The 24,051-nt window shown below is 53.0% G+C and overlaps 1 protein-coding gene across 5 annotated transcripts in view; it reads left to right on the top strand.

The window, feature by feature from the left end:
* The window catches only part of NRG2 (neuregulin 2), a 195,426-nt gene that overhangs the window by 133,617 nt on the left and 37,758 nt on the right, over positions 1–24,051 (top strand). For all 5 annotated transcript variants that reach the window (XM_068980678.1, XM_068980677.1, XM_068980674.1 and 2 more), the window contains exon 2: positions 20,693–20,864. In XM_068980678.1, the coding sequence (XP_068836779.1) occupies positions 20,693–20,864 (172 nt within the window). The remainder of the gene's footprint in view (positions 1–20,692; positions 20,865–24,051) is intronic.

Genomic DNA, 24,051 nt, shown 5'->3' with positions numbered 1-24,051 from the left:
AAGAGAGATTAGTCCGTCCAAAGATATGGAGAGGAGACAATATGGTGTGTTTGACTTGTAAGTAAATGTGGCTGGGGTGCAGGATTAGAGGCTAGAAGGCTTTGAACTGTGGCCCAATGGAACTGGCCTTTGGATATCAATCGTGAGCTTAGGTTTAACCCAGAGGCAATAGAAAGCGAAGTGATCTGGTTTGTGTTTTAGCAGGCTCACTCTGATGGCCTTGAGGAGGTCAGAACTGAAAGGGCAAGACTTCGAGAAAAGAGACCAGAGTCTATGGGACAGGAGGAGAGAGTAAACTGAGTCAGTGACCAGGTGGCTGGGGAGGGATGGGTGTGAATGCCACCTTGGAAGCTGAATGAATGGGTCAGGGTTTAGAGCAGGAGTGAGACCTGGACTCTGGCTCTGCCCCAGACCCCTGGCTGCCCACCTCTCAGAGAGCAATGCTCCCTGAATTGAAGTGAGTGTTCCCTGCACCTCAGCTGGGATGTGGGAGGGAGATCTCATTCACTTGGTCTTCCCACAGCTGGCCCCTGATGGGACAGGCTTGAGGTCCCTAGAGCCCTAGGACATCAGCCGTCTGCGTGGGCACTGCCTGCATCTTCTCTCTTTCTATGTGCACCCCCTCCCACTCCCCCAATGCCGCCCCCTCTCCCCATTTGGCCTCAAGGTCTGGTCAGGCCCCCAGGCAGCCCTGGAGCCTCAGAGTCTCTGGCCTTGACCCAGAGTTCTAGCCTGCTCCAGGCTCTCCTAAGGAGGACACTGTCCAGGGAAGCCTTGGGACCCTCTCCTGAGGAGGCAGAGGACTGGCTGAGATGATCTTTGACTCGGATTCCAGTTGGGATGACTGTAAGGGGACACCTCAGGCAGAGCGAGGCAAACCGCAGGCTCAGGCTTTCTGGGAGCCAGAAGAGGGAGAGCCTCTGCTATGTAACCCTTTCAGCACCACGCCCAGGCAGGAGGCAGGACGCTGTCCTTTCTGACAGCCCTCGCCCTTTGGCTTGGGAGAGGTGTGCTGCTAGGGAGGGGGGATTCCAGTGTCTGAATTCACTGTCTCTGGCCTTGAAAGAAAAGAGCCAGCTGGTGCCGGCAGCCTGGGCTGTCAGTGTGTGTGGGAGGGGACGCTACTAGCCACCTGGGACACCCAGGTTTCTCTGACTGCAGCCTGCCCTGGCTGGGAGGCTCCTGGGCCACAGACCCCTGCTGCCAGGCACAAATGGTAGCTCCATAAAAGGTCTTACCCCACATTGGTGGTGTCCTAGGGGGTTACAACTAGACCTTCAGGGATGGGGAGGCACAGGCAAACTGCCCGTCAGGTGGGGTGGGCGAGCGGGCCGGTGGGGGGCACTAAAGCAGTGGAGACGGACTGCAAAAAGCAGGAGCTCTTCCGACTCCGCGGGGCTGGCCAGCGGGCTTCACTTCGGTCCCTTCCTGGGCCCTGCTCTCGCTGTCTCCCCACCCCCATGCTGTCCTCAGCCTGGCCCTCGCTGGGGGATCTCTACTCCCCCTCCTCAATCCTGGCTCAGGCCCCCAGCCCAGCTCCAGCCCTCTCTCCTGGCGAGGAGGTCGTGGTGCTTCGTTTGGGCGCCGGTCTTGCCTCCCGCGGTGGGCCCCGGGAGGGGTCCTGGGCCAGACCCGGCCGCCCACAGCCCCCCGCAGCCAGGGCGGGTGGTAGGGGGGGCGGGTGAGGGCGTTGGGCGCGGGAGGGCAAGAGTTAAGGCTCGCCGCTCCCCTCCCCCGGAGGGTGTGACCGCCTATAAGAAAGGCGCCGCGCTCGGCACTGGGGCTGCAGGCGGCGGGGGCGCAGCGCGGCTGCGGAGAGCTCAAGCAGTCCCTGCCTCCCGCGCCTCGCACGCCTCGCATCGGTCCCACTGGCCGGGACCCCGGGGCAGAATGTCGGAGTCCAAGAGGAGGGGCCGAGGCCGAGACCCTAAGCACCGAGAGGGGAGGAAGCGGGAGCGCAAGCAGGAACTCCTACCCGGGGAGGAAGGTAGGGCACTACCTCGGCGCGCCCAGGCACCCCGTTTCCCTGGGAGAAACCTGCCGCCCGCTCACCCGCCCCCAGCGCCACGCGGGTGAGTCCGGGACAGGACGAGCGGCCGCTGAGGTGACAGGCACCCTGCCCGCGTGCAAGCGGGTCTCTGCGGCTAGGCAGGCAAGGGACTGCGCGCCGAAACCGGTCGGTGCCTGGGAGCGCCTGTCCGCCGGCCATCGCGTCTTGATGGAGGGGGCCGGAAAGAGGCGCGACTCGCGCGGACCGGCCTGCAGGGGAGAAGCCCGAAGCTAGCAAAGTGGGGCTGGGAGCGATGACCGAAAGATCACGGACTGGCAGATGCTGAGGGGACTGGCCCGGCTGCAGCGCTCAGGGAGCTGTCACTGCCTTCCCGTCCTCAGAGTGTGCTCAGGGCTAGCTCCCACCCATGTGCCACACCTCCAGGAGTTCTGCTCAGCCATTGGAGCAGCAGCTGCTGCGCCTGCCAGCTCTTGAGAAGGGATGCCCTGTCCGGCAGAGCCCCAGGGAATAGAGAGCCACTGCTTCTGTGACACATATTTCCTTTAGATTTGGACCAGGCATCAGGCAGTTGTCCCCCTTTGGCCTTCAGAAGAGTGACTGCCTTGGTTTCTGGGAGGTGAGAAGGTGCTCTCAGCAGAGCCTGTGAGGCCACGTTGGTGGCCTCCCTGGGCAGCTACAGGGCGAAGGAGGGGTCCCCATTCAGGGACTGTTCTTGGGCTTCTCAGGGCTGGGCTTAAGGTGTGCACGTCCTCCCCTCCAGGACTAGGCTTGCATTATTGGAGCACTGTAGGGAAACCTCTGTCACCTCTTGCTTCTTTCTTTGGTTCTTCAGGCCAGCATTTTGTTAATGCCTATGTTGTACTAGTCAGCAGGCCAGGCATATTCAAATGGTTCATCTCTATTGACTCCTCATAATGAGCCTGGGGGTGGGCAATCCTAGCCCCATTTTACAGAGGGAGCAACTGAGGCTTACTGAGGTTGGAGTCACAAAGTAAGTTCCAGAGAAAAGTCTTGGGCTTCAAATCAGCATTCCTGAACAATGATGCCCATTTTACTGGATCCCTGTCCCTCACTGGGGTTCCTGCCAGAGCTGCAACATAAAAATGTCATCAAAAGAGCACTGGATTGGGAGATGGGAAGCTTCAACTGTGGTTGAGAATTTGGCCAAATTACTTCTCTTTTCTGAATTTCTGTGTAATGAGGGAGAAGGGGCTAGGAGTAAAATACTGCCTTCAGCCCAGTAGAGAGAAGAAACTAAGGGAAGTTAAAGCCCAGTCTGTGTTCTCTTCTTGAACAAAGCCTCTTGGCCCATTTCTGCTGGACAACTGTGTCTGTGTCTGGGAGTCCTCCGTAAGGTAATGGACATTGTGGATCTGCCCTGATGGTACCAATGTGAGGCAGCTTAAGCTAGGTTCATGTCGTGTGGGATGAGCTCCCATCTGAGATCTGAAGGAATTCAGGGTGCCTATTTTCAGGATCAGAATTCATGGATTTGACTCACTGAGCCACCCCGCTTCTCCCCACCCTACCGTGCACATCCTAATGTGGGCACCTTGGAAGACTGGCTACATAAGGGCAATGTCAGGGTTGCAGGAGCTGAGCTGGTAGCAAGCCACATGGGCTTCAGCAGGTGGGAATCAGTAGTGCCAGAAGCCAAGCAGCTGCAGAGCGTGGAGCATGCGAGCGTGGACCAAGCATTGGGGCAGAGGTGGCAGAGGGCTATCAACAGGAGCTGTCGCAAGCCTCTCAATGATCTCTTCCAGCATCCTCTACTCCCGTGAGAAAGTCTTTCTTAATGTCTAACTGTAATCTCTCCTGCTGTCTTTTCTTCTCTTCTTTCCTGCTTCCCAGTGGGTAGTTCTTCAGAAGGCTTCTTTCAAGAAATCGGCTGGTCAGCAGATACCAAACAGACCCAAGGCCTGAGCTAGAGGAATTTTGGAGACCTAGGACACTCTGGAACAGGGAGATCTTGGGGGAGGGTCATGCTCTGAAACAAGATATCAGAAGAAACCATGTTGGCAGGAAGCAACAGTCTTAAATCGTTGCTATGTCACTGGGGAGGGCGGGGGTCTCATTTCCAACTGCAGAGGATGAGTGCTTAAGTCAACAGCAGTGTTCAGAGCTAGCGGCCTCCCTCACAACTGCCCTCCAGGCTCATCTGAGGCTGCAGGGTCCTCCTCTTTCATGTTTAGAGCACCCCCACCAGGGAGAACAGACACTGGGCGACTGGAGAGGGGTCTTAGCCAGGGCGGGGCCACATTTGGTTGAAAGATTGGGAGGTAAAGATATGGAGAGTGTGAGCAAGTTATCCATTAAAATCTTCAGCTTAGACAGTGGAGGATATCTGGAGAGTGGGAGGGAAAAAGGAGGGAACATTAATTAATTGGCTCCCCTGTCCCTGACCACACGTCCAGCAGCCCCCATCTGCTCCTTGGCAAATAGCAGAAGGGTTTCCCCTATACTCAACAGACCCAGGTCAGCGTGGGGAAGTGGACTTTTCCTCTGTCTCAACTCAGGAGCACGGGCGGGGCTGAACTGCAGGTATGAGCTCTGCTCCGTGACTCATTGAGAGATGGTGGGGCTGACGCCTGGTGTCCCTACCTGCGACTGGGTTCCCCTCACCTCCCATCTTCCCTGATCCCCAGGGACTGGGGTAGGGGAGGCTGGTTAGCCTTGCCAGCCATGGCAGGAGTGTTTGTGGGGAGGGGTGGATAATAAATTCACTCCGGTCCCTGGGGTCCTGCCTCTGTGTGTCCCAGGTGCTGCTGTCTCTGGGCCTCAGGAGACGTGCTATGCTCTCAGCTCTCAAGTTCTCCAGGACAGAGCCTCAGCCCTCAGGCCCTGTGTCTCTGAGAATCCCAAAAGGGAGAGAGCTGTGGATTAGGATAGGAGAGGGGGAAAGCTGTCCCCAAAGAAACTGATAACCCCTGAAAGTGCTGTGTTGTTTTGAAGAGTGACTTTGGAATTTGATTCTAAGTCACTGGCCTTTTTCATGTGCCCCCTGGAAGGCCAGTCAGGGTTTGATGGAAAGCGTCCCTCTGTTGGAGCTCCTGTTTGAACTGGACTCTGTGTCTGCCCACAGCAGGGCAGGGGGCAGGCTTTGGTCTTCAGAGGAGTATGAAGGTGGATTAGCATCACTAGCTGAGCACTCTGGACACGGATCATTTGAGTGGGCGCAAAGAAATCCTTGCAAGGTCATTCTCTTTCATCTTTTCCATCTCCTGCCTTTGGTGAAGATAGCGACCAGACTCCTAGGATAAACTTCTGTCTTTAGACTGTCCAGGGTCAGGTCAGAGGTGGTCATGTGCTGCCTGAGTGCACGTGGCTAAGCCACATCTGGCAGTTGTTTCTGGCAGCTGCTGCCTCTGGCCTTGGCCCCTGGCTGACCCCGCTGTGCTGGGCACCTGGAGCGGTCCTCCTGGCCCTCTGGGGCTCAGCCTGTGCCTCACACTCCGCTCCGGCTCCCTGGCACCTCGGGGTTCATTAGGAACAAGAACAACAAGCAGAGAGTGACTTTGTACTGCCCAGCAGGCTTTCATCCTGAGAGCTCAAAGCAGTTCACACACCAAGACTCATCAGTCCTCAGCCCAGGTCCCAGGCACCCAGTGATGGAGGCGATGGGACCGGAGAGCCCTAGCTTTTCCAGATGGGACAGCAGTGGGGCTGGGAGCATCTGGAAACAGGGAGTCATCTATGGTGGGAAATCAGGTGGCCAGTAGGTCTGGGATAGAAGTAAAACTGGACTGAGGGCTTTAGGCTGCAAACAAAGGGGAGAGCCTCCCTTAAGAGACTATGAGCTGGGCCCTTCTTTCTCTCAGACCCTCTGGTCTGTGTGCTCTGTGAGCTGCTGGAAAAGAAGCAGAAGCTTCTTAGGAATAGAAGCCCTTGGACTTGGATATTGATGAAGATCCCTAAGTGATCCCCACTTCTGCCCTTGGTGCTGGGTGCTTCAGGGCTGGCTGACCTTAGGGTGGTGTCAGAATGAGGATATTTGGAGGCAAAAGTGCTGGCCCAGTATGGGCAGGCCCTCGCCCTGGCCTTGGGGGTGGGGTCTCCAGTGGGGCTACCAGGCCTGGTCCTAGCTCCACTCAGCCTTCCAAGTCTGCTCTGCATTCAGGCCCACAAGCCTGGTCTGATGGACAGTTGGTATAGGGAAGAGATTTGTTTTGTTTTTGTTTTTGTTTTAATGCTGGCAAAGCACTGCCAAAACTTGAGACCTGGGGCCCATCAGAACCATGGCCATTATGTTTTCCCACCGTGTCTGAGCCTGCAGCACAGCATTTATAACTTTGCAGAAGCGAATGAAGCATGTGCTCTCTGTCTTCCTCCAGCCCAGGCCTGGCCCTGCCACCCATCCGTTTACCAATACCTCCAGGTCCTGGCCATGCGGGAACTATACAAATGGCATGTGCTCTCATTCCTATAGTGTGTTCAGTTCTGCAGACATTCATGGAGTTCCTCCAATGTGAGTAAACCAGAGGCCCTGCCCTCAAGAAGCTCAGACAGAGATTTACACAAATGCCTGTGACTGGAACCAAGTGTAAAGCCAGAGATACATGGGGTGCATGATGAGGAAAGGGAGGGAGGGTGTAGGGAGGGCTTCACAGAGAAAGTAACATTTAAGCTGAGCCTGGATGGTGAGCCGGAATTCACCAGAGTAAGAAAGGGCCTTCCAAGAGGTAGGAACATTTCATGCCCAACTTGCTTACAGCTGGGTGATGGGAGAGGAGCCGGGAGAAAGGAGGCAGCTATCATTTACTGAGCACTTACTACGTGTCGGTCCTGATTCTATGAAGTTTAGGTACTATTTTATCTCCACTTTACAGATGAGAAAACTGAGGCAGAGAGAGAGTCCATGACTTGCCTGTGATCCAGCATGACTTAGTGGCAGCATGGGGTTGTAGGCTCAGGTCTGCCCCCTGCGTCTGCCTTGCCCTGCACAGTCCACCTGACTCTGGGCTCCTCCACAGTCTGGGCCCCCAAGAAGAACCAGTGAGGGGCATGGGTGGCTCTGTTTGTTGGTCCACTTGTTGGAGCAGGTCCTTCCTATCAAACAGCTGGTCAAACATTTACTTCCTGGGTTCTGGGGCGGGGTTGAAGGATGCAGAGATGAGCAGGTTGAGTCCCTGCCTTCACAGGGAGCTTGCAGTGTGACTGTGGCAGCAAGGTGTGAGCAGGAACAGGGGAGCACTGACCCAAGGGGCAGCCCAGGGCCCTGAGGTGGCACCAACAGTCAAGAGCTCCTGGGAAGCCTGAGGGTATTAATGTCGAGTAGTCCAGCCAGAAACCAAGCTCAGGGTCCAGAGAGCCCAGTGGGATCTAGCATCAGTCTGGGCAGTTTTCAGGTCCTTTTTTTTGGCATCCCTTGTGCAAAAGGTGAATGTCTCAGTCCGTGGGGACCTGGTGGAAAGCATAAACTTAGAACTTGCTAATAATGCAAGTTCTTGGGCCCCACCCCCTGACCTTCTAAATCAAAACCGTGGGGATGGGGGCTAGCATGTGTGTTTCAGCAAGCCCTCTGGTTGACTATGATGCATGCTGAAGCATGAGGACTGCTGGTTAAGCTGTGGCCCAGCCTTGCAGGCCAGAGCCAGCCCCACAGCACCTGTGCCAGGCACCATGCTGGGGGGCTGCCAGGGGAATGGGGAATGGGGTCGCCACCTTGTGGGCTGAGAAGGGAGCAACAGGGACTTCCCTGGTGGTCTAGTGGCTAAGACTCTGCACTCCCAAGGCAGGGGCCTGGGGTTCAATCCCTGGTTGGGGACCTAGAGTCCACATGCCACAGCTAAGACCTGGCATAGCTAAAGCAACAAATAATTTTAAAGAAGGGGGCAACAGAGGGTATTTGGGAAATAAAGTGCAATCCCAAAGATACACTGCTAAACATGGTGTGTAAGAGAGAGAGACCCGCCGAGTCAAACAGGTTTTCTGAGTGTCAGGCTGGTGAGTTCAGACTTCTCCGAAACCGCATGGAGCAAAGAGTTCTGAGCAGGAGACCGACCTGGTCTCCCAGAGCCGCTCTTGAGGCATGTCAGCCACCACCAGTTTGTAGAAGGAGTGGCAAGAAGAGGGGACACCCAGGGCTCTTCCCACTTCCCAGCCAAACAGTCGGGACATGGGCATAGGGATGGTGGGTGGAGGGCATGCAGGTTTTGCCTCCGGACAGCTCACCAGCTGGCAGCACTCTAGGATTCTGGCTGGAGTTTGGGCCTTGGCAGAGGTCTGTGACTTCTGGCGCAGCTGGGCAAGGCTGGATCTGGGCTCATGAGCTAGTCCCTTCCCTGTGCAAATGGGGAAACTGAGGCCCAGAGAAGCTCACAAACCAATGAGGTAAAGAGTTTGGCAGCTACCAGGCCAGAGAACTTCCTTGTTGGCTCAGACGGTAAAGAATCTGCCTGCAATTCAGGAGACTTGGGTTCCATCTCTGGGATGGGAAGATCCCCTGGAGAAGGACGTGGCAATCCACTCCAGTATTCTTGCCTGGAGAATTCCATGGACAGAGGATCCTGGCACGCTACAGTCCATGGGGTCACAACAAGTTGGACATGACTGAGCGACTGAGCACAGACACAGCCAGGCCAGAGAAAGAACAGCAGCTCCTAAGACTCGGCCCCTTCTCCTGCCCACCATGCCTCGTGTCTCAGTTCCCCAAGGGCCGCGTGGTCTCCTGCCCTGGCCAGCCTTTGAACCGTTTGCCTGGAACACTGTCTCCCTCCTCTCGGTCACCCTTCAGGCCCAGCACAGGCTTTGTTTCCTCTGCAGAGCCCTTCCTGGCCCTCAGGGTAAAGAGGGAGGTGTATGTCTGTGTCCCCACGGCCCCCCAGTGGGCCCCTCTCACAGTGCCCCACTCAGCTAGAATCCCCACCAGGGAGACTGTGTTACATGACCCTCAGCTCCCGAAGTGAGTATGTGGCACATGGTTGAGTGAACCCATGAAGGAGGCTGTTAACAAGCTCTTTCACCCCTGTACATGCACACCTCTGGCACCTACTCTGATTTGAGGAGGAGCAGTCTCGTGGGAAGAGGCTGCCCTGACTGAGGCCCTGCCCATGGCTACGAGCCCCTCAGCACTCAAGCAGCCTGGCGGGCTGAGTGCATAGTCTTTCGGGGAGGCCCCGACTGCACCATCTGCTCTGTGGTCCTAGGGCAGATCCCTGTTTTGGCCGAGGGGGAAGGCAAGGACCGAGAGGTGGAAAAGGGCCCTGGGACTAGCCATCAAAGGACTCCACCCTCCCAAGTGCTGGCAGCAGTCTTGATCTGGACCACTATGAGGCCTCATCTGTCACAGCCCAGCCTCACATCATTAATTCATTTGTTGGGCCAGAGATCAGTGAGCAGGTACCTGCTTGGTGCCAGACACCAGGAATCTAGCTATGTTCCCACATGTGCCCTCCCCAAGGGCCCCATAGTCTAGAAGGATAAGAACCCGGGTTCCTCCAAGGTAGAAAGCCACCCTGTAGGGCAGAGAGTCTGTGCGAGGCGGAGGCTGCGCCTGGCTGGGTTGATTAGAGAAGGCGGTGGCATCTGAGGTGATCTCAAGGGATTTAGATTAAGAAGAACTGCCAGTTGTTGAGCTGTCTCTCTTTTCCAGGCACTGTGCTAAGTTCTTGACATTCATTATCCCCATTCAATTCACACGGCAATCTTAAGAGGTGGGTGAGACTATCTCTGTTTTACAGGCAAGGAACTAAAGTCTCAGAGAGGTTAAGTAACTTGTCTAGTTATACAGGACACTGGGCAGACCAGAATGTAAGCCGAGACCAGTCTGACCCCCAGCCTCTGACACCTCAGCTGTGCTTCTGTGGGGAAGGCCATAGTAGGGGGGCATGCACAGGGGGCTTGGGGGCAGGCAGAATACACAGCAAGTTCTTTTGGGGATCAGCCTGGAATATACAATTCCTACAGGGATGGGTTCGGCGAAGAACAGAGATGTATGGGAAGAGGTCCATTGACTGACCGAGCAAGCTCCCTCTGAAGGCCCTGGCTTCCAGCCAAGGCAGACCAGCAGCCTCCCTTCTACAGACATCAAGGAGCCCAAGAAGGTTTCTGAGTGTTGGGGAGGCACACAGAGGTGAATATTCCCTGTGTCCGCTGCTAGTGGGGTGGGGCTGGGGGCTGAGGAGCAGTGTAACCCGAACCCCAGACGATGGAGGGTTATGAGTGTGAGGCTTGGTGGAAGGTGACTGGTCTCCACCATTGGGGAAGGTCAAGAGAAACACAGAGTTGTCACAGATGACAAGGTGATTGAAAGAGGGAACCCAGGATAAAGAACCGTCTCTGGAGAAAAAAAAATGGAGAAAATGGTTTTCCACACGCTGTGCATGAGCTAGTGACTGAAGATGCAGGCAGCATTTGTTTTAGGGTAAGTTCTTTCCAGCCCCGTTCTGTCTCACTAATCTGGACCACAAGGACTGCATCTCAGCTTTCCCAGACTCCAGAGGCCAAGGCTCTCCAACGATAACTTGCAGAGAGGGTGGCCAGGCCTTTGGCAATATGGGCCCCCCACACCCACTGAGGCATCTGCATTTGGTGCACACGTAGGCTTTACCTGTATAAGGCTAACTAAGACCTTTCCCCCAAAACCCAACGTTTCTCTGATTTCCTGTATTTTTATTTTATCAAGAGTCCACATGAATTTGACATTGTACTCTATCGTAGGTCTGTTTGTTTTAATACAAAGATGCTGCTTTTCCTTACTAATGAGCTTGGCAAACCCTTCAGAGAGAGGCCCTGAGGTCATTGTGCAGCTTTGCATTGCAACCTAATTTGAGAAGCCAGTCTTGTCTGGTGTATAAAGTAACTCCCCTTTCTCCACCCCCACTTCATTTTCCCCTGACTTGGAGCCTCAAGAACAACTTTCTCCAGCCAGGCTGATGAGGTGGGAAGTGCAGACCTGTCCCAGAGGGGAACAAGTCTCCGGGATCCCTTCCTCAGCTCTCTCTCTCTCTGTCTCTGGCTTCCTTGAGCAAAGGATGGCCTAGTCCCTTAGCATAAGGCCTCCTCCAGAGGGTTCTCTGAGGCCAGGACCCATCCTTTTCCAGTGAGGAGATTAAACACAGTTGGGCAATTGGTAAAGGCCTCCCCAGACTGTCGTCTCTGCTTTGTCCCTCCCTCTGCCTCCAGAAGCCAGAGAGATGGTAGTCTCTTCCATCCCTCCATAGAGAGTATTCGGAGAAAGCAATGGCACCCCACTCCAGTACTCTTGCCTGGAAAATCCCATAGACGGAGGAGCCTGGTAGGCTTCAGTCCATGGGTCGCGAAGAGTCGGACAGGACTGAGCGAATTCACTTTCACTTTCACTTTCAATTTTCACTTTCGTGCACTGGAGAAGGAAATGGCAACCCACTCCAGTGTTCTTGCCTGGAGAATCCCAGGGACGGGGGAGCCTGGTGGGCTGCGGTCTATGGGGTCGCACAGAGTCAGACACGACTGACGCAACTTAGCAGCAGCAGCATAGAGAGCATTCTCTTACCCCAGCCTCTAAAACAGGCAGAGTGTGGTTTATAGATGAGTTAACTGAGACCCAGAAAGGCTAAACTACTTACAGGCAGACAGCTGGAAAATTAGGAGATGTGTGGTGTCTTGGGTTAGCACTCTCTCCTCTGTTAGCACGGCCTCCTCTTGCCAACTCTAGGTGTCTGGCCTGTGCCCGAAGCACTGGTAAGAACCAGGGACTTGTGGGTAGCTGTATGCAACCCCAGGAAGTGACGCCTCTGCTCTGTGAATGTGTACAGTCTCCCCAGACATAGGTGATGTCCCCCGCAGCCCTCCATCTCTGCTGCTCGTGTCCCCATGTCTCAGCTCTGGGCCTAGGTGAGGAACTGAGGATATACCAGCCTGACTCCCAGGGCTAGGCATCTCTGTCTTGGGAGGGTCCCTAGGAGGTGGCGTTCCTGTGAGGCCGCCGGGCTTCTGGCAGAGGAGGCTGAGGGATGGGATGGACACAGTGTCAGCCCTGGCAGTTGGGCCAGGCCTGTTTTCACCCTGCCGTCACACTGTCAGGTTGGGCATCAGTGGGTGGGTACCTCTGTATGGGCAGATGAGGCTTTAAGGCAGGAACCATCCTGTTGGTCTTGGAGCTGCCAAGCCTCATGTCCTCCCTTTTTTCTTACCCTCACTCATGGACCAGCATCTGCCTCCCCGCTCTAGCTCCATCCCCAGCCAGCCCTGGCCCCTCTTCTTCGCCTTATAGCTGAGGTGCCAGGCCCCTGGCCTGCCGAGCTAACAGCCCACTGGGTCTGGTCTGGCTTTCACAGGTGCACCCAGGGAGACTCTGACCCCTTCCAGCTTCAGTGGTGCCCGACAGCAGCAGCCACATTCCCTTGCTCAGCACCGTGTCCCTGATGGCTGGTAGGTGCCTGGTACATCACAGGGACCGAGGTGGACATTTGTTGAATGGTGTGAGAAGAGGGCAAGCCAAGCCCAGGCACCAGGCTGGGCATGGCTGGCTGAGGAAGGATGGCTCAGGGAAAGGCAAGCGGCCCAGCGAGTCGCATTCCCCTTGTGAAGGCTGGCCTGTGGATGCCAAATGGCTCTGCTGCCGGCCCCAGGGAGAGATACCTGACGGCCTGTTTCAGAGCAGGCCCTCTGTGCTCCCTTAAGCCAGCTGTGTTTTTAGTTGTTGTTGTCTTCTTTCTTCCTCATTTGAACTTGGAGTCTGTAATTAACCTCCCGTAGGTCGCAGTCACTCTTTGGGTGGGAGAGGGGTGGGGAGGGGGCTGGCCCGCAGTCCGCCAGCAGCAGGCCAGTGGGAGACTTTGATGCCAGGCAGGCTGGCCACATTGTCTCCAGGTGTTGCCCCGCAAAGGGGACTGCTCAGCCTTAGTCATGAGGTAAGGACCATTAACCCTTTTAAGAGCCTGCTGCCTCTGCCCCCTGGTTGTCGGGAGGAAGGCTGGGCCAGGTCCCCCTGGCTGGGCTGCCTGGCCCTGTCCCGGGCGTCTGTCTTGCTCTCAGATCTCTGCAGGCTCCGCACCCACCGCCCACTGCCGAGAGGAATGAGGTCAAGCTGCTGGCAGCAGCGGTACCGCCTGGCCCCGGGGCTGGGATGTGGGAAAGGAGCACCTCTGGTAGTCCTTACTGGTGTTGTTATCATCAGTGAGGTTCTTTCTGGGGACTCCCTGTCACACAGATGTGGGCCAGATGCCCTGGCTTGGCATCAGGTGGTGAGAAAGCAGAAGCCCCCAGATAACCATGGTCCAACTGTGGCAACTGAGCTGTGCCTGAAGGTTTTATAGGACCCCTCCTCAAGGGAGGTCTTTTTGTGGACACCTGGGTCATCCTTGGGGCTTTCCAGGTGGTGCTAGTGGTAAAGAACCAGCCTGCCAATGCAGGAAACATGAGTTAGATCCCTGGGTTGGGAAGATCCCCTGGAGGAGGGCGTGGCAACCCACTCCAAATTCTTGCCTGGAGAATCCCATGGACAGACGAATGGCAGGCTACAGTCAGACACAATTGAAGCGACTTATCATGTACCCATGGGTCATTCTTGAGAGACTTTGCTCTTGTTAAAAAACTGCCAGAGGAGCTCTTCCCGTACCCCCACACCCTGAGAGCCCTAGTCCTGCTGTTTGGTTGTTGTTCAGTAGCTAAGTTGTATCTGACTCTTTCCATCCCATTGACTGTAGCCTGCCAGGGTCCTCTGACTGTGGGATTCTCCAGGCAAAAATACTGGAGTGAGTTGCCATGCCCTTCTGCGGGGGATCTTTTTGACCCAGGGATCAAACCAGTGTCTCCTGTATTGACAGGCAGATTCTCTACCACTGAGCCACTTGGGAAGCCCAAGTCCTGTTGTTTAGGTGGTCCGTAAGTGGCAGGACTAGGAAGTGAACAAAGTGACCCCTCAAGGAGGATGGGAGCTCAGGGCTTGGTCTGCGGAGGAGACATTAGGGGCATGAAGGGCAGGCTGACCAACACCCGAGGATCATCAGCATGCTGCCCGCCCCTCCCCTGTGAGGAAGGCACAGCCCCAGGGAAGCAGAGTGTTGGGAATCTCCACTCCCTTCTTTCGAGCACAAATTTTCCTCTTCTTCTACCTAATGCCTCTCATCTGTCCACTTTCCTGTGTGCTGGGCCTTTGAGGATCCCCTCTCTTTGTGGGGAAATATTCACAGACTCTCAGGACTGTGACACCCCCTCCCTTTGGCCGCAAAGCTGAATTTATAGAAAAGTTTATGGCAGTATTGTTAATATCAGCAGAACGTTGGAGACAAACAGATTCATCCGAACAATGAAATATTATGCAACCTTAAAAATAATTTAGATCTGTATTTCTAGATTTGGGGAGATGCCTTTATAATATGCTAACCAAGAAAACTAGGATATAAAGTGTTTTCAAGAGAAAAATCTTGCAGGAGGTATTTGAAAATGTTGTCAGTGGTTTTATTTCTGATGGTAACTGAATGGATCAAAATGTGCTTTTCTTTTTCCTTGTATTGTGTAATTTTTCTACAAGAAAAATGTATTTCTTATGTAACAAAACAGTACCAGTGAGGGACAAGCTAAGCTCCTTGGTTGGTGGGAGTGGTTACTCCACAAGAGGCTAGGTCATTTCTGTCTGGCACACCGTACTCCATGAATGCAGTTGGGTTGCCTCAGCTCTTGTCCTGACAGCTCCAATCCACCCCCCAGGAAGTCTGTTTCTTTGCTTGGTTTTGACCCCAAGACACTCTGGGAACACAGTGCAGTGGTCCCCTTACCACAAACTAGCATTGCCCTCTGGGCCCTGTGCCATAAAAGACATCCAAACAATACCAGACCCCACTCAGAGAGGGTGCCCAGGCCAAGGCTGGAGCTGGCCCCCTCATGTCTGATGCCCCACAAGCTCCATCTTCAGCCCTTCAAAGATCTGCTGTGTCCACAGCCTCTTGCCTTGTCCCAGGTGTCCCCAGCGTCTGGCCCTGAATCCATGAGACGCAGTGGGAGAAGCAGTGGCAGCTCAGGATTAGAACCAGCTTCAGATGCAGAAAGGAAAGTAAGACCATGTCATTCCCCAGCCCCTGAGTTCTGATACCTTCCATCACATCTACAAAGCTCCAGGGCCATATTGGCCAGGTTGTCCACGCTCCTCATGGCAGAAAGCCTGACAGGGCTCCTGGCCCAGGAGTGAGGGTGCAGGGGTCCCCACCTGCAGAGTGTGCTCCCTGAGCTGCCGCCCAGCTCTCCAAGGGACTTGCCTGAAGCAAAAAAGTACAGCCTGTTCTTATGGTCCTCTTCCTTTCAAAACCCCCATCCTTGACTTTCAAAGAGCCGTGAACTAAGATGTCTGAGAACAGCAACCAGGACTGGACTCTGCTAGAGCAGGCGGTACAGTTTTCAGAGGATGCTTGTGGGGAATCGTTAAGAGACATAAAAGAAGATTCCTCATGAAGAACACAGCATGATTCAAATGTGTGGTTGTTTTTATTTTGTCATCCTTTAGAACAGTGCTAATAGGAATATAATACGATCTACATAGGTAATTTAAAATTTTCTAGTAGGCACATAGGAAGTCGGGGGTGGGGAGGCAAAACAAACTCAGACTTCTCATCCTCACTCACATAGCTTCATGTCAGTCACTGGGCCTACTCTCAAGGCTCCCCTGTCTTCCAGAATCTTTTAGCCACCTAGGCCTCTATTATCCCTTAAATTCACTAAGCTCGTTCCCCCCCACCCAAGGACTTTATCTGGGAGCTCCTTCTGGCCTCATGTTTCCTGAGATTGTTTGCTATTATATATTCTCCTCCCTCTAATGCAGGCTCCCTAAGAGCAGAAAGTTTATCTGCCTTGTTCACTACTACACACTCAGGACCCAGGACAGTGCCTGGCATGTAATAGGCTAAATGAATGAATGAATGAATGAATGGGGAACAAGTGAACCAGATGGGGCTGTTCTGAAGTAAGAAGACTGTCAGGAAGTAGCTGAATGACAGAAGGGTTTCACTAGATGGAGTGGCCTCTTACGATCTGAAATGCTGTCCTGGGTTTCCCATGGTGGCAGGGGACAACCTTGAAGCCCCCTGATCCCTGGGTCCTCTGAATTGCGGTCATGCCTGCTGTCTCTGGATCAGTCTCTGTGCCACCATCACTGCCACTGGGAAGCAGTAGGCACGGGCTCAGGGCACAGTACTGCACCAGGACTCCTGTCAGGAAGCACCGCCTCTTCCCACCAGATAACCCCTCATCCCCACACTGGCTCACTCGGAGGAAGGGGGCCTGGGTCGGGAGGGTAGGGTCAGGGGGTTCCCTCATCTCAGAACTGCAGGAAATATCAACACTCTCCAAGCAAGGAAAGGAGGCACCTTAGAACCTGAGAAGAGCTCTCTGTGTCCTCAGTTCATGAGGGGGTGGAGCCTAGTTGTAGGTGACCAGGTCACCAGGTGACCAAGAGGTTAGACCACTAGGTGCCAACCCAACTTTGGAGTCAAGCGACCTGTAAAGATGTGTTCATCTTGCAGCCAGACACTAAGCTCCACATTTATGTGCTTTTGCTTAGAGTGTGTTACATACTTACTATGTACTTTTTAAAAACTTGCATACCTGGACCCCCTCTCACAGGTCCTGCTTCAGAATGTCCAGGAAAATGTCCCAGGCACCAACATACTTTTTTAAGCTTCCTAGTTGGTTCTTGATAGCTGAGTTAGTAAAGAATCCACCTTCAATGCAGGAAACCCCGGTTTGACTCCTGGGTCAGGAAGATCTGCTGGAGAAGAGATAGGCTACCCACATCAGTATTCTTGGTCTTCCCTTGTAGCTCAACTGGTAAAGAATCCACCTGCAATGCGGGAGACCTGGGTTCGATCCCTGGGTTGGGAAGATCCACTGGAGAAGGGAAAGGCTACCCACTCCAGTATTCTGGCCTGGAGAATTCCATGGACTGTACAGTCCATGGGGTCGCAAAGAGTCGAACATGACTGAGTGACTTTCCCTACGACTACCATTTGGTTCTCATTAGCATCTAGGGTTGACAATTATTGATAAAGAGTGACTGGGATCCCCAGAGCAAGCAGTAGGAGGATGGTGGGGTGTCGGCAAGGGGGAAGGATGCTGAGGGAGGGCTTCAGTCACATTAGAATAATGAAGTTCCAGAAAGTCCCACAGATTGAAACACACAAAACCTCACAAAAAAAAAAACTCAAAAAAAAACCCCAAACAATAGATTAGCATTTTTAAATGTAAGGAGCAGATAATTAGAGGAAAATATTGTAGCAAAAGGTGAACAACCTTAATATTTATAAAGAACTCTTACAGATTAGTAAGAAGATGAGCACCCGATAGAAAAACAGAGTACAGACAAGAACAGGCAATTCAAAGAGAAGAAATACAGTGAGCCAGCACACTTAGGAAAAGCAGTCAGCTTCACCAGGGGGAATCAAAAAAATGCAAATCAAACAACAAAGAGGCGTCATCTTTTGCCTAGCTAATTGGCAGAGATTAAATACATGATAATACTTAGTGTTGGTGAGGGTGTGGAAAAAACAGGCACCATCAATCACTGGTGGGAGGGCAAACTGGTGCAGCCTTTCCAGAACACAATTTGGCAACAGGTAAAACTGAGGAAGATCCCACCCCTTTCTGACACAGCAATTCCACTTTTAGGAAGATTGCCTTAGGAAATAATGGTGGATAATAATAACAATAATAGCCAACCTTTCTTAAATGCTCTGTGCATGCCAGGCTTTACATGCCTTATCTCATATCATCCTCCCAGTCATCATCCCATGAGGTAGGAGCTGTTTTTATCACTTCTGAAGAAAGTGAGGCCCAAAAGGATTAAGACAATGGCCTGAGGACTTCTAGTGGCTCAGATGGCAAAGAACTCACCTGCTAATGCAAGAGATGCAGGTTCCATCTCTCAGTCCAGAAGATCCCCTGAAGAAGGAAATGGCAACCCACTCCAGTGTTCTTGCCTGGGAAATCCCGTGGACAGAGGAGCCTGGTGGGCTACAGTCCATGGAGTCGCGAAACAGTCGGACCCAACTTAGCAACTAAACGACGACAACAGAGGATATAGAACTAACAAGTTGCAACGCCTGGATTTGACTCCAGACAGTCTGAGTCAGGAGCCTCACTGCCCGTACTGCAGAATACACTGGATATGTATCAATACAAAGGACGATGTGCACTGAATATATCCACTGGCTAGAGCTGCAAGAATATTCCTCTGGGCTTGTTTGTGATGAGGTGTAGTGAGGCAGGGGAATATGTTAAATTCCCCCACAATAGGAACTGGTTACATTATGGTGTACCCATATTGGAATATTATGTAACCTTGAAAATGGTGCTACAGAAAAAACTGTGTGTGAATCCTAGGGGTTTTTTTGTGCTTAAAAGATCTCTGAAAGGATATAAAAGGAGCTGATAGAATTGATTGCCTCCTAGAAAGGCAATTGTGTGGCCATGGTCAGAAATCAGAAGACTTGTTTAAGTCATATACCATTTTTCACTTCTTAAATTTTAAATCATGTGAATTTAATATTTATTAAAATATTTCAATACCTATAAATACACACACAAGTTAGGTTCTAGAACTTATTCCACATAACTTTACTTCCTTGAAATGCTATTAAGGGTCCCCAAAAGCTCCAGGACTCTTACTTGGGGAATCATCTTGAAGCTGATGAAGAGACTTCTTTAATGCTTACTTGCAGGTTCCCAAACTGAGTTACTCATGGGACCATTTTCTTAGTTAATGTCTCTTATCCTCTCTCTGGAGATGACCACCTTATAATTTGGGAATTATTTGTTGTTATTTGGGAATTATTTGTTATTAATAATTAATGCCAAGGTGAAAGGCTTACAGTGTTTCATTAAATGAAAGAAACATGTTACTGGCACTGGTTCTACTTTGTTTAAAAATAGATGTGTAGGTGTGGTATGTGTGTGTGTTTTGCTTATGAGTTCTAGGATAATGGATGATTTTAGTTTCATCTTTTATCCATTTGTATTTTTTAATTTTCAAAAATGAACAAAATCATTTCACAAGCACCATTTTTTGAGTCTATGTACTGTATTTTTTAAGGCTTTGGGATCCCTTTCTTCCCATGCACCCCATTCTCTGTGTGTGCGTGCTCAGTAGCTTCAGTCATGTCCGACTTTTTGCAACCCCAGGGACTGAAGCCTGGCAGACTCATCTGTCCATGAGATTCTCTAAGCAAAAATACTGGAGTGGGTTGCATGCCCTCCTTCAGGGAATCTTCCCAACCCAGGGATCGAAACCACGCCTCCTGTGTCTCCTGCATTGCAGGCAGAGTCTTCACTGCTGAGCCACCAGGAAAGCCCCCACTCTCGTCTACTCCCTATTGACACCAGCAGCCCAGGGTTAGGTTCACTGAGAGGCCCCCATCTATAGCCAGGCCCTCTCATCTGTCTTTATCCAGGGCCAGCTCAAGCTGTGGCTCTGAGCTGGTGGGGGACAGACCAATGGCCTAGATGGGGTCTGTCTGCCACTAGACAGCTCTCTGGCCCCAGCAGACCCTACCTTCAACCAGCTTCCTCAAATAGAGATACTGAGGCTACAGAATCAGACACCAGCCGGGTGCAACCCTGATACATTGCGCATCCAGGCACCTGGGCTTTGGTCCCAGCTCTGGGCTGCCTGGCTGTGTGACCTTGGCCAAATTTCTTAACCTGAATGTCATCATCACCCTTTGAGTCAGCATGATGCTTGCCTTACAGAGCTCAGTGACCAAATGAGAGCACACACAAAGGCATTGGTGTCCTGTCAAGGGCTGTCCCAGTGGAATTATTACACACCCAGCAGGGAACATGGGCTTGCCATCACCTTCCTAAGAACAGAGTACTTTTTTTCTTTTCTTTTTTTAATAGGTTGTTAGAAGGAGGGGAGCAAGGAGATGAAACATGGGAGACTGGGGCATGTGGAAATAGAATGGTGTTCAAGACAAAAAGGAGAAGCCTTTTAGCTTGACATTTGCAGCCCTGCAGCCCTGGTTGGGCCCATGCCCCCCAGTGTAGCCCCCAGCCCCACCCCACACACAGCCATGCCACTTCACACATGCAGGTCAGCTCACCTCACTGACCATTGCGATTCTGATAAACCACAGCCTGGACCACCTCCCTCCCTTCCAGCTCCCCCATCCTTTGGTTTTCAGTTGAGTTAGCTGTTCCCCAGCCTGCATTGGGGTCATGCCTCTGGGCTCCAGCACCCCAAAGCCTCCATGATTGCTGTGATGCCAGGTCCCAGCTCCTCTGCCAGACTGGACTTCCTGAGGGCAGGAGCTGTATCCGTCATTCTGGTCCACCTGTCTCCTCTGGGTCCACCATGGGCCTGCGGGTCTGGGATTAGAATTAGATCATGAGCACTGAAGTCCAGGAGACCTGGGTTTGAATTCCAGCATCATCCCTTTGGGGAAGTGACTGCACTCTGAGCCTCAGTTTTCCCCATCTGTAAGTGGATTTCATCCTTGCAGTGAACTCACAGGGTTATTTTAATCAGTTAACGTGTATAAAGCTCTGAAGACCATTCCAGGCATGAAGGAAAATTCTCCATCGGTGATACACACACTGACAGCATCACAGACCCTTGGTGAAGGGTTGTTGATTTGAACTAGGAAACGGCACCAGGAAGGGTGGTTCCCCAGGCTCAAACCCCACCTCCCCCAGGACAGTGGCCCTTTCCCCACTGTGCATGCCTGGCACTGTCTCACCACCTCCACACTGACGTCCTGCCTTGTACCCTCACAGCCACTCGGCCCAAGCTGAAGAAGATGAAGAGCCAGACGGGACAGGTGGGTGAGAAGCAATCGCTGAAGTGCGAGGCAGCAGCCGGTAACCCTCTGCCCTCCTACCGCTGGTTCAAGGACGGCAAGGAGCTCAACCGCAGCCGGGACATCCGCATCAAGTATGGCAATGGCAGGTGAGCAACATTCCTCCCTCCATCTACCAGCCGCCCTGCCTCCTGCACGGAACCAGTTCCCATCTCCCTTTTTTGTGGCTCCCAGTTTCTCCTTCCAGCTCTGGCTGCTCCAGTGTCTTGCAGATGGCAGCCACTTAATTAACATCCCTGGATGGTTGAAGGCCATTTGATTGTCAAAGTCAGCTTCAACTGTGAAGTCCCATCTTGTCCATAAAACTTTTCAAAGGACTTGCAGGGTCTGAAGCCCATCACTTCACCTTCTTTGGTGAAGGACTCTGATCTATAATGTGTCTAGGGGGTCATGGGTGATGATGCACCAGTTCCTCAGCTCAGCAAGCTGTCACTGGGCAGGGAGCCAGGTGAGGGGAGGGGCCCATGGCTTTGCCTGGTGTCAGAGGAATCTCAGACAGCTCCCCTGTGACTTGGAAATTGTCTTCAGTCTTTGAGTCAAGGCTCCAGGGAAGAGAATCAGAAGGTCCAGGGTCTCTGGGCTCTGGAAGGTGGTCTCTCTTCCATCTTGGTCAGACAGGGAGCTGCAGGCACAGAGAAGGCAAGGATCCAAGGGCAGCCCCTCACCTCTCTCCTGCCTCTCACGGCCCCTGAGGGGCTGTCAGAAGGCAGAACACGCTTGACCTCCACTCTGCAGATTCTGAGGGTACAGTAGGCTTCCCTCTGTGGCTGAGGGGCACCCCAGCCTTTCCTGCTCCTCCCCAGGGGCTGTCATTCCTTCCTCACCCCCCAAAATGCAAATGATTTTAGAGGACCCTACAAACTGCCCCACAGCCAAAAGCGATGAAAAAAATGGCTGGGCTCAGGCTGCTCCTGGTTTGCTGGGAGGCCCTGGATGTACACATCCTGCCCTCTGGCCTTAGTGTCTGAACCTGTGGAGGGAAAGGGTCGGGGTCTGGGCGATGCTTGCAGTTTTCTGACCCTCTTTCCATGAGCAGGGAGCAAAGGCAGGACCCGTCACCCTGGAAAGTGGTCCAGGCAGAAAATAGAAAGTGACTTAAGAAGGTTTGGGTTCAGATCAAAGGTTTACAGCTAAAAAAAAAAACAACACTGCTTTCTGAGGGAAATTGGGAGGAGGGTTTCTGGGATGTCACCAGTCAATGGAGTTAGCAAGAAATTCAGGTTGCCCATCAAGTCACCTTCTGAGGCCCCTTCATCCCTTCCCGCTGCCCCGCCATGCCTGGCTCCAAGCTGGACAGAAGAGTGGACTGACTTCCCAGGCTGTTGGGGCTCATCTCCCTCCTGTTCTGTTTTTCTGGAAGGTGGCCTCCGCCCACTTCCCTGAGACAGCAGAAGTCAGGAGAGGGGGTGCTCCTTGCCGTCCACATTACACTCAAACAGTCCACAATGTGGCCAATCTTCACCCCCATTCCTGATCCACACGTGACCCTCACACTCACCCACACCCTCCTGCACATGCACCCTCAGAGCCCTTGGGCCACCAACAAACTCCTCTCTTTGGTGAATTCTCCCTCTCTCTCCCAACAAACCACCAACACCACCTGTCCTCCAAAAGCTCTCTCTCCACGTTGCTGTCTCCTGTTCCTCCTCCCCCGACTCTTGCCCATCTCGCTCCTGCCCTTCACCACCACACGGAGGAAGTTTCTTGCCCACTGACTCCACACTGGCTCGTCCTCCACACCTCTGCTCTGCAGGAACCTGCCCTGTAAACACAACCCCAACACTCTCTGTGGCTGCAGCTCTTGACAGATCCGGTGACCTCAGGCCCCTCCTGGGGCCCTCCAGCTGCCAGGCCCCTCAGCATCCGTTGGCACTGTGCCACCTGCTTCCTTGCCCCTGTGCACCTCCTCCTCATCCTCTTGTGCCTCTGAGCCCCTTCTCTCAGGCACCATGAATGCTGGAACTTTCCTGTGTGGGGGGCTTCGCTCTTCACCCAGAGCTCTCCACCCATGGGTGAATTCACCCTCTCATGTCTGATGACCCCAAGCCTCCATCTGTAGTCTGATGGCTTTTTTTTCCCTTTCCTGAGTTCCAAATCCATACTGCCAACTAGATACCACCCCTGAGGTTCCCCATGCTTATCTGTTTTTATTTTCACTTTTGTCTGCTTTTTTTTTGCAGTGTGTATTCCTAGGCCATACGTTTTTGTTTCTTCAGTTTCTTCTGGGATATCTTTTTCTTCCATGCAACCTCCTCTTCTGGTTTAGGAACAATCTGTTCTTTTCCAGTGAGGACCATCTCCATGTGGCAGGGAGAGCTTGTGTATGGATTGATCTGACGGTGAGCTCTCTAAGTCCTGCCCCACAGGCTGGAGGCTTTGTTCACCTGGATGTGCTCAATGAGCAGAGAATCTACATCTAAGCCCTCAAGTTCAGCACTACTTTCTGCAGTTTTGAGCATGTGCAGTAAAAATTCAGTGCTCATTTTGGGCCACTGACCCTGCGTCCAGCCCTGCTGTTTGGCCTGTGCACACCTACCAATTCCACCGCTGTAGCGATGGAATGACACACATAGCTTCTTTAAAGTGACATCCTTCAGGTACTTGGTGGCTTCTTGGATATGCATACCCTTAACGGCCTGGGTGGCTTCACGAGTGTTCTGAAAATGAACACAAACATTGGAACTTCTTGATTTGCGTGATTTTGTGGGAATTTCTGGGTCAAATGAATTGCAAACTATTTTTAGAGGTCACCTCTGCTGCTTACTGGAAAAGCCCGAGACATCTCTAATCTAGGACGCCCTGGTCTTGCCTCTCCCCCTGTCCTCTCTGGCCCCGCCTTGCCCCACTGCACTTCCCTCTCGGCTGTGACAAAACCAGACTGCCCGCTGCCCAGTGCCTGTCCTCCAGGTGGACACCACATCTCAGACAGGAGGCCTCCTTCTCCCTGCCCACTCTGCTCTCCCTGCCTCCAGCCTCTTGTCCTCCACCGGCTCACTCTTGGCCATTCCCCACCTTTTCTAGGCCACAGGCCCCTTTGTGAATTCACTTCTGTTTCTTGCGTATGTGTGCTGAGCATCAGCTGTGTGCCGGGGACTCTATCCGAGGCCGGGAATGAACCAGGGGTTGGAGCAGGCGTGGCCCCGTCTTCACAGTTCCTCGTCTAGCTTTAGCAGAGGGTCTGGTAAAGACCCTTTCTTCAGAAAACGTGTGCCTGGTTTTGTTTGCGGTTCAAGAGGTCTACAGGTTCACTGACCCCAGTGACTCTGACAGGGGATG

Source organism: Capricornis sumatraensis, chromosome 9 (genome assembly GCF_032405125.1).
Source record: "Capricornis sumatraensis isolate serow.1 chromosome 9, serow.2, whole genome shotgun sequence".
NCBI lineage: Eukaryota > Metazoa > Chordata > Mammalia > Artiodactyla > Bovidae > Capricornis > Capricornis sumatraensis.
This window is presented reverse-complemented; position numbering and strand designations above follow the sequence as displayed.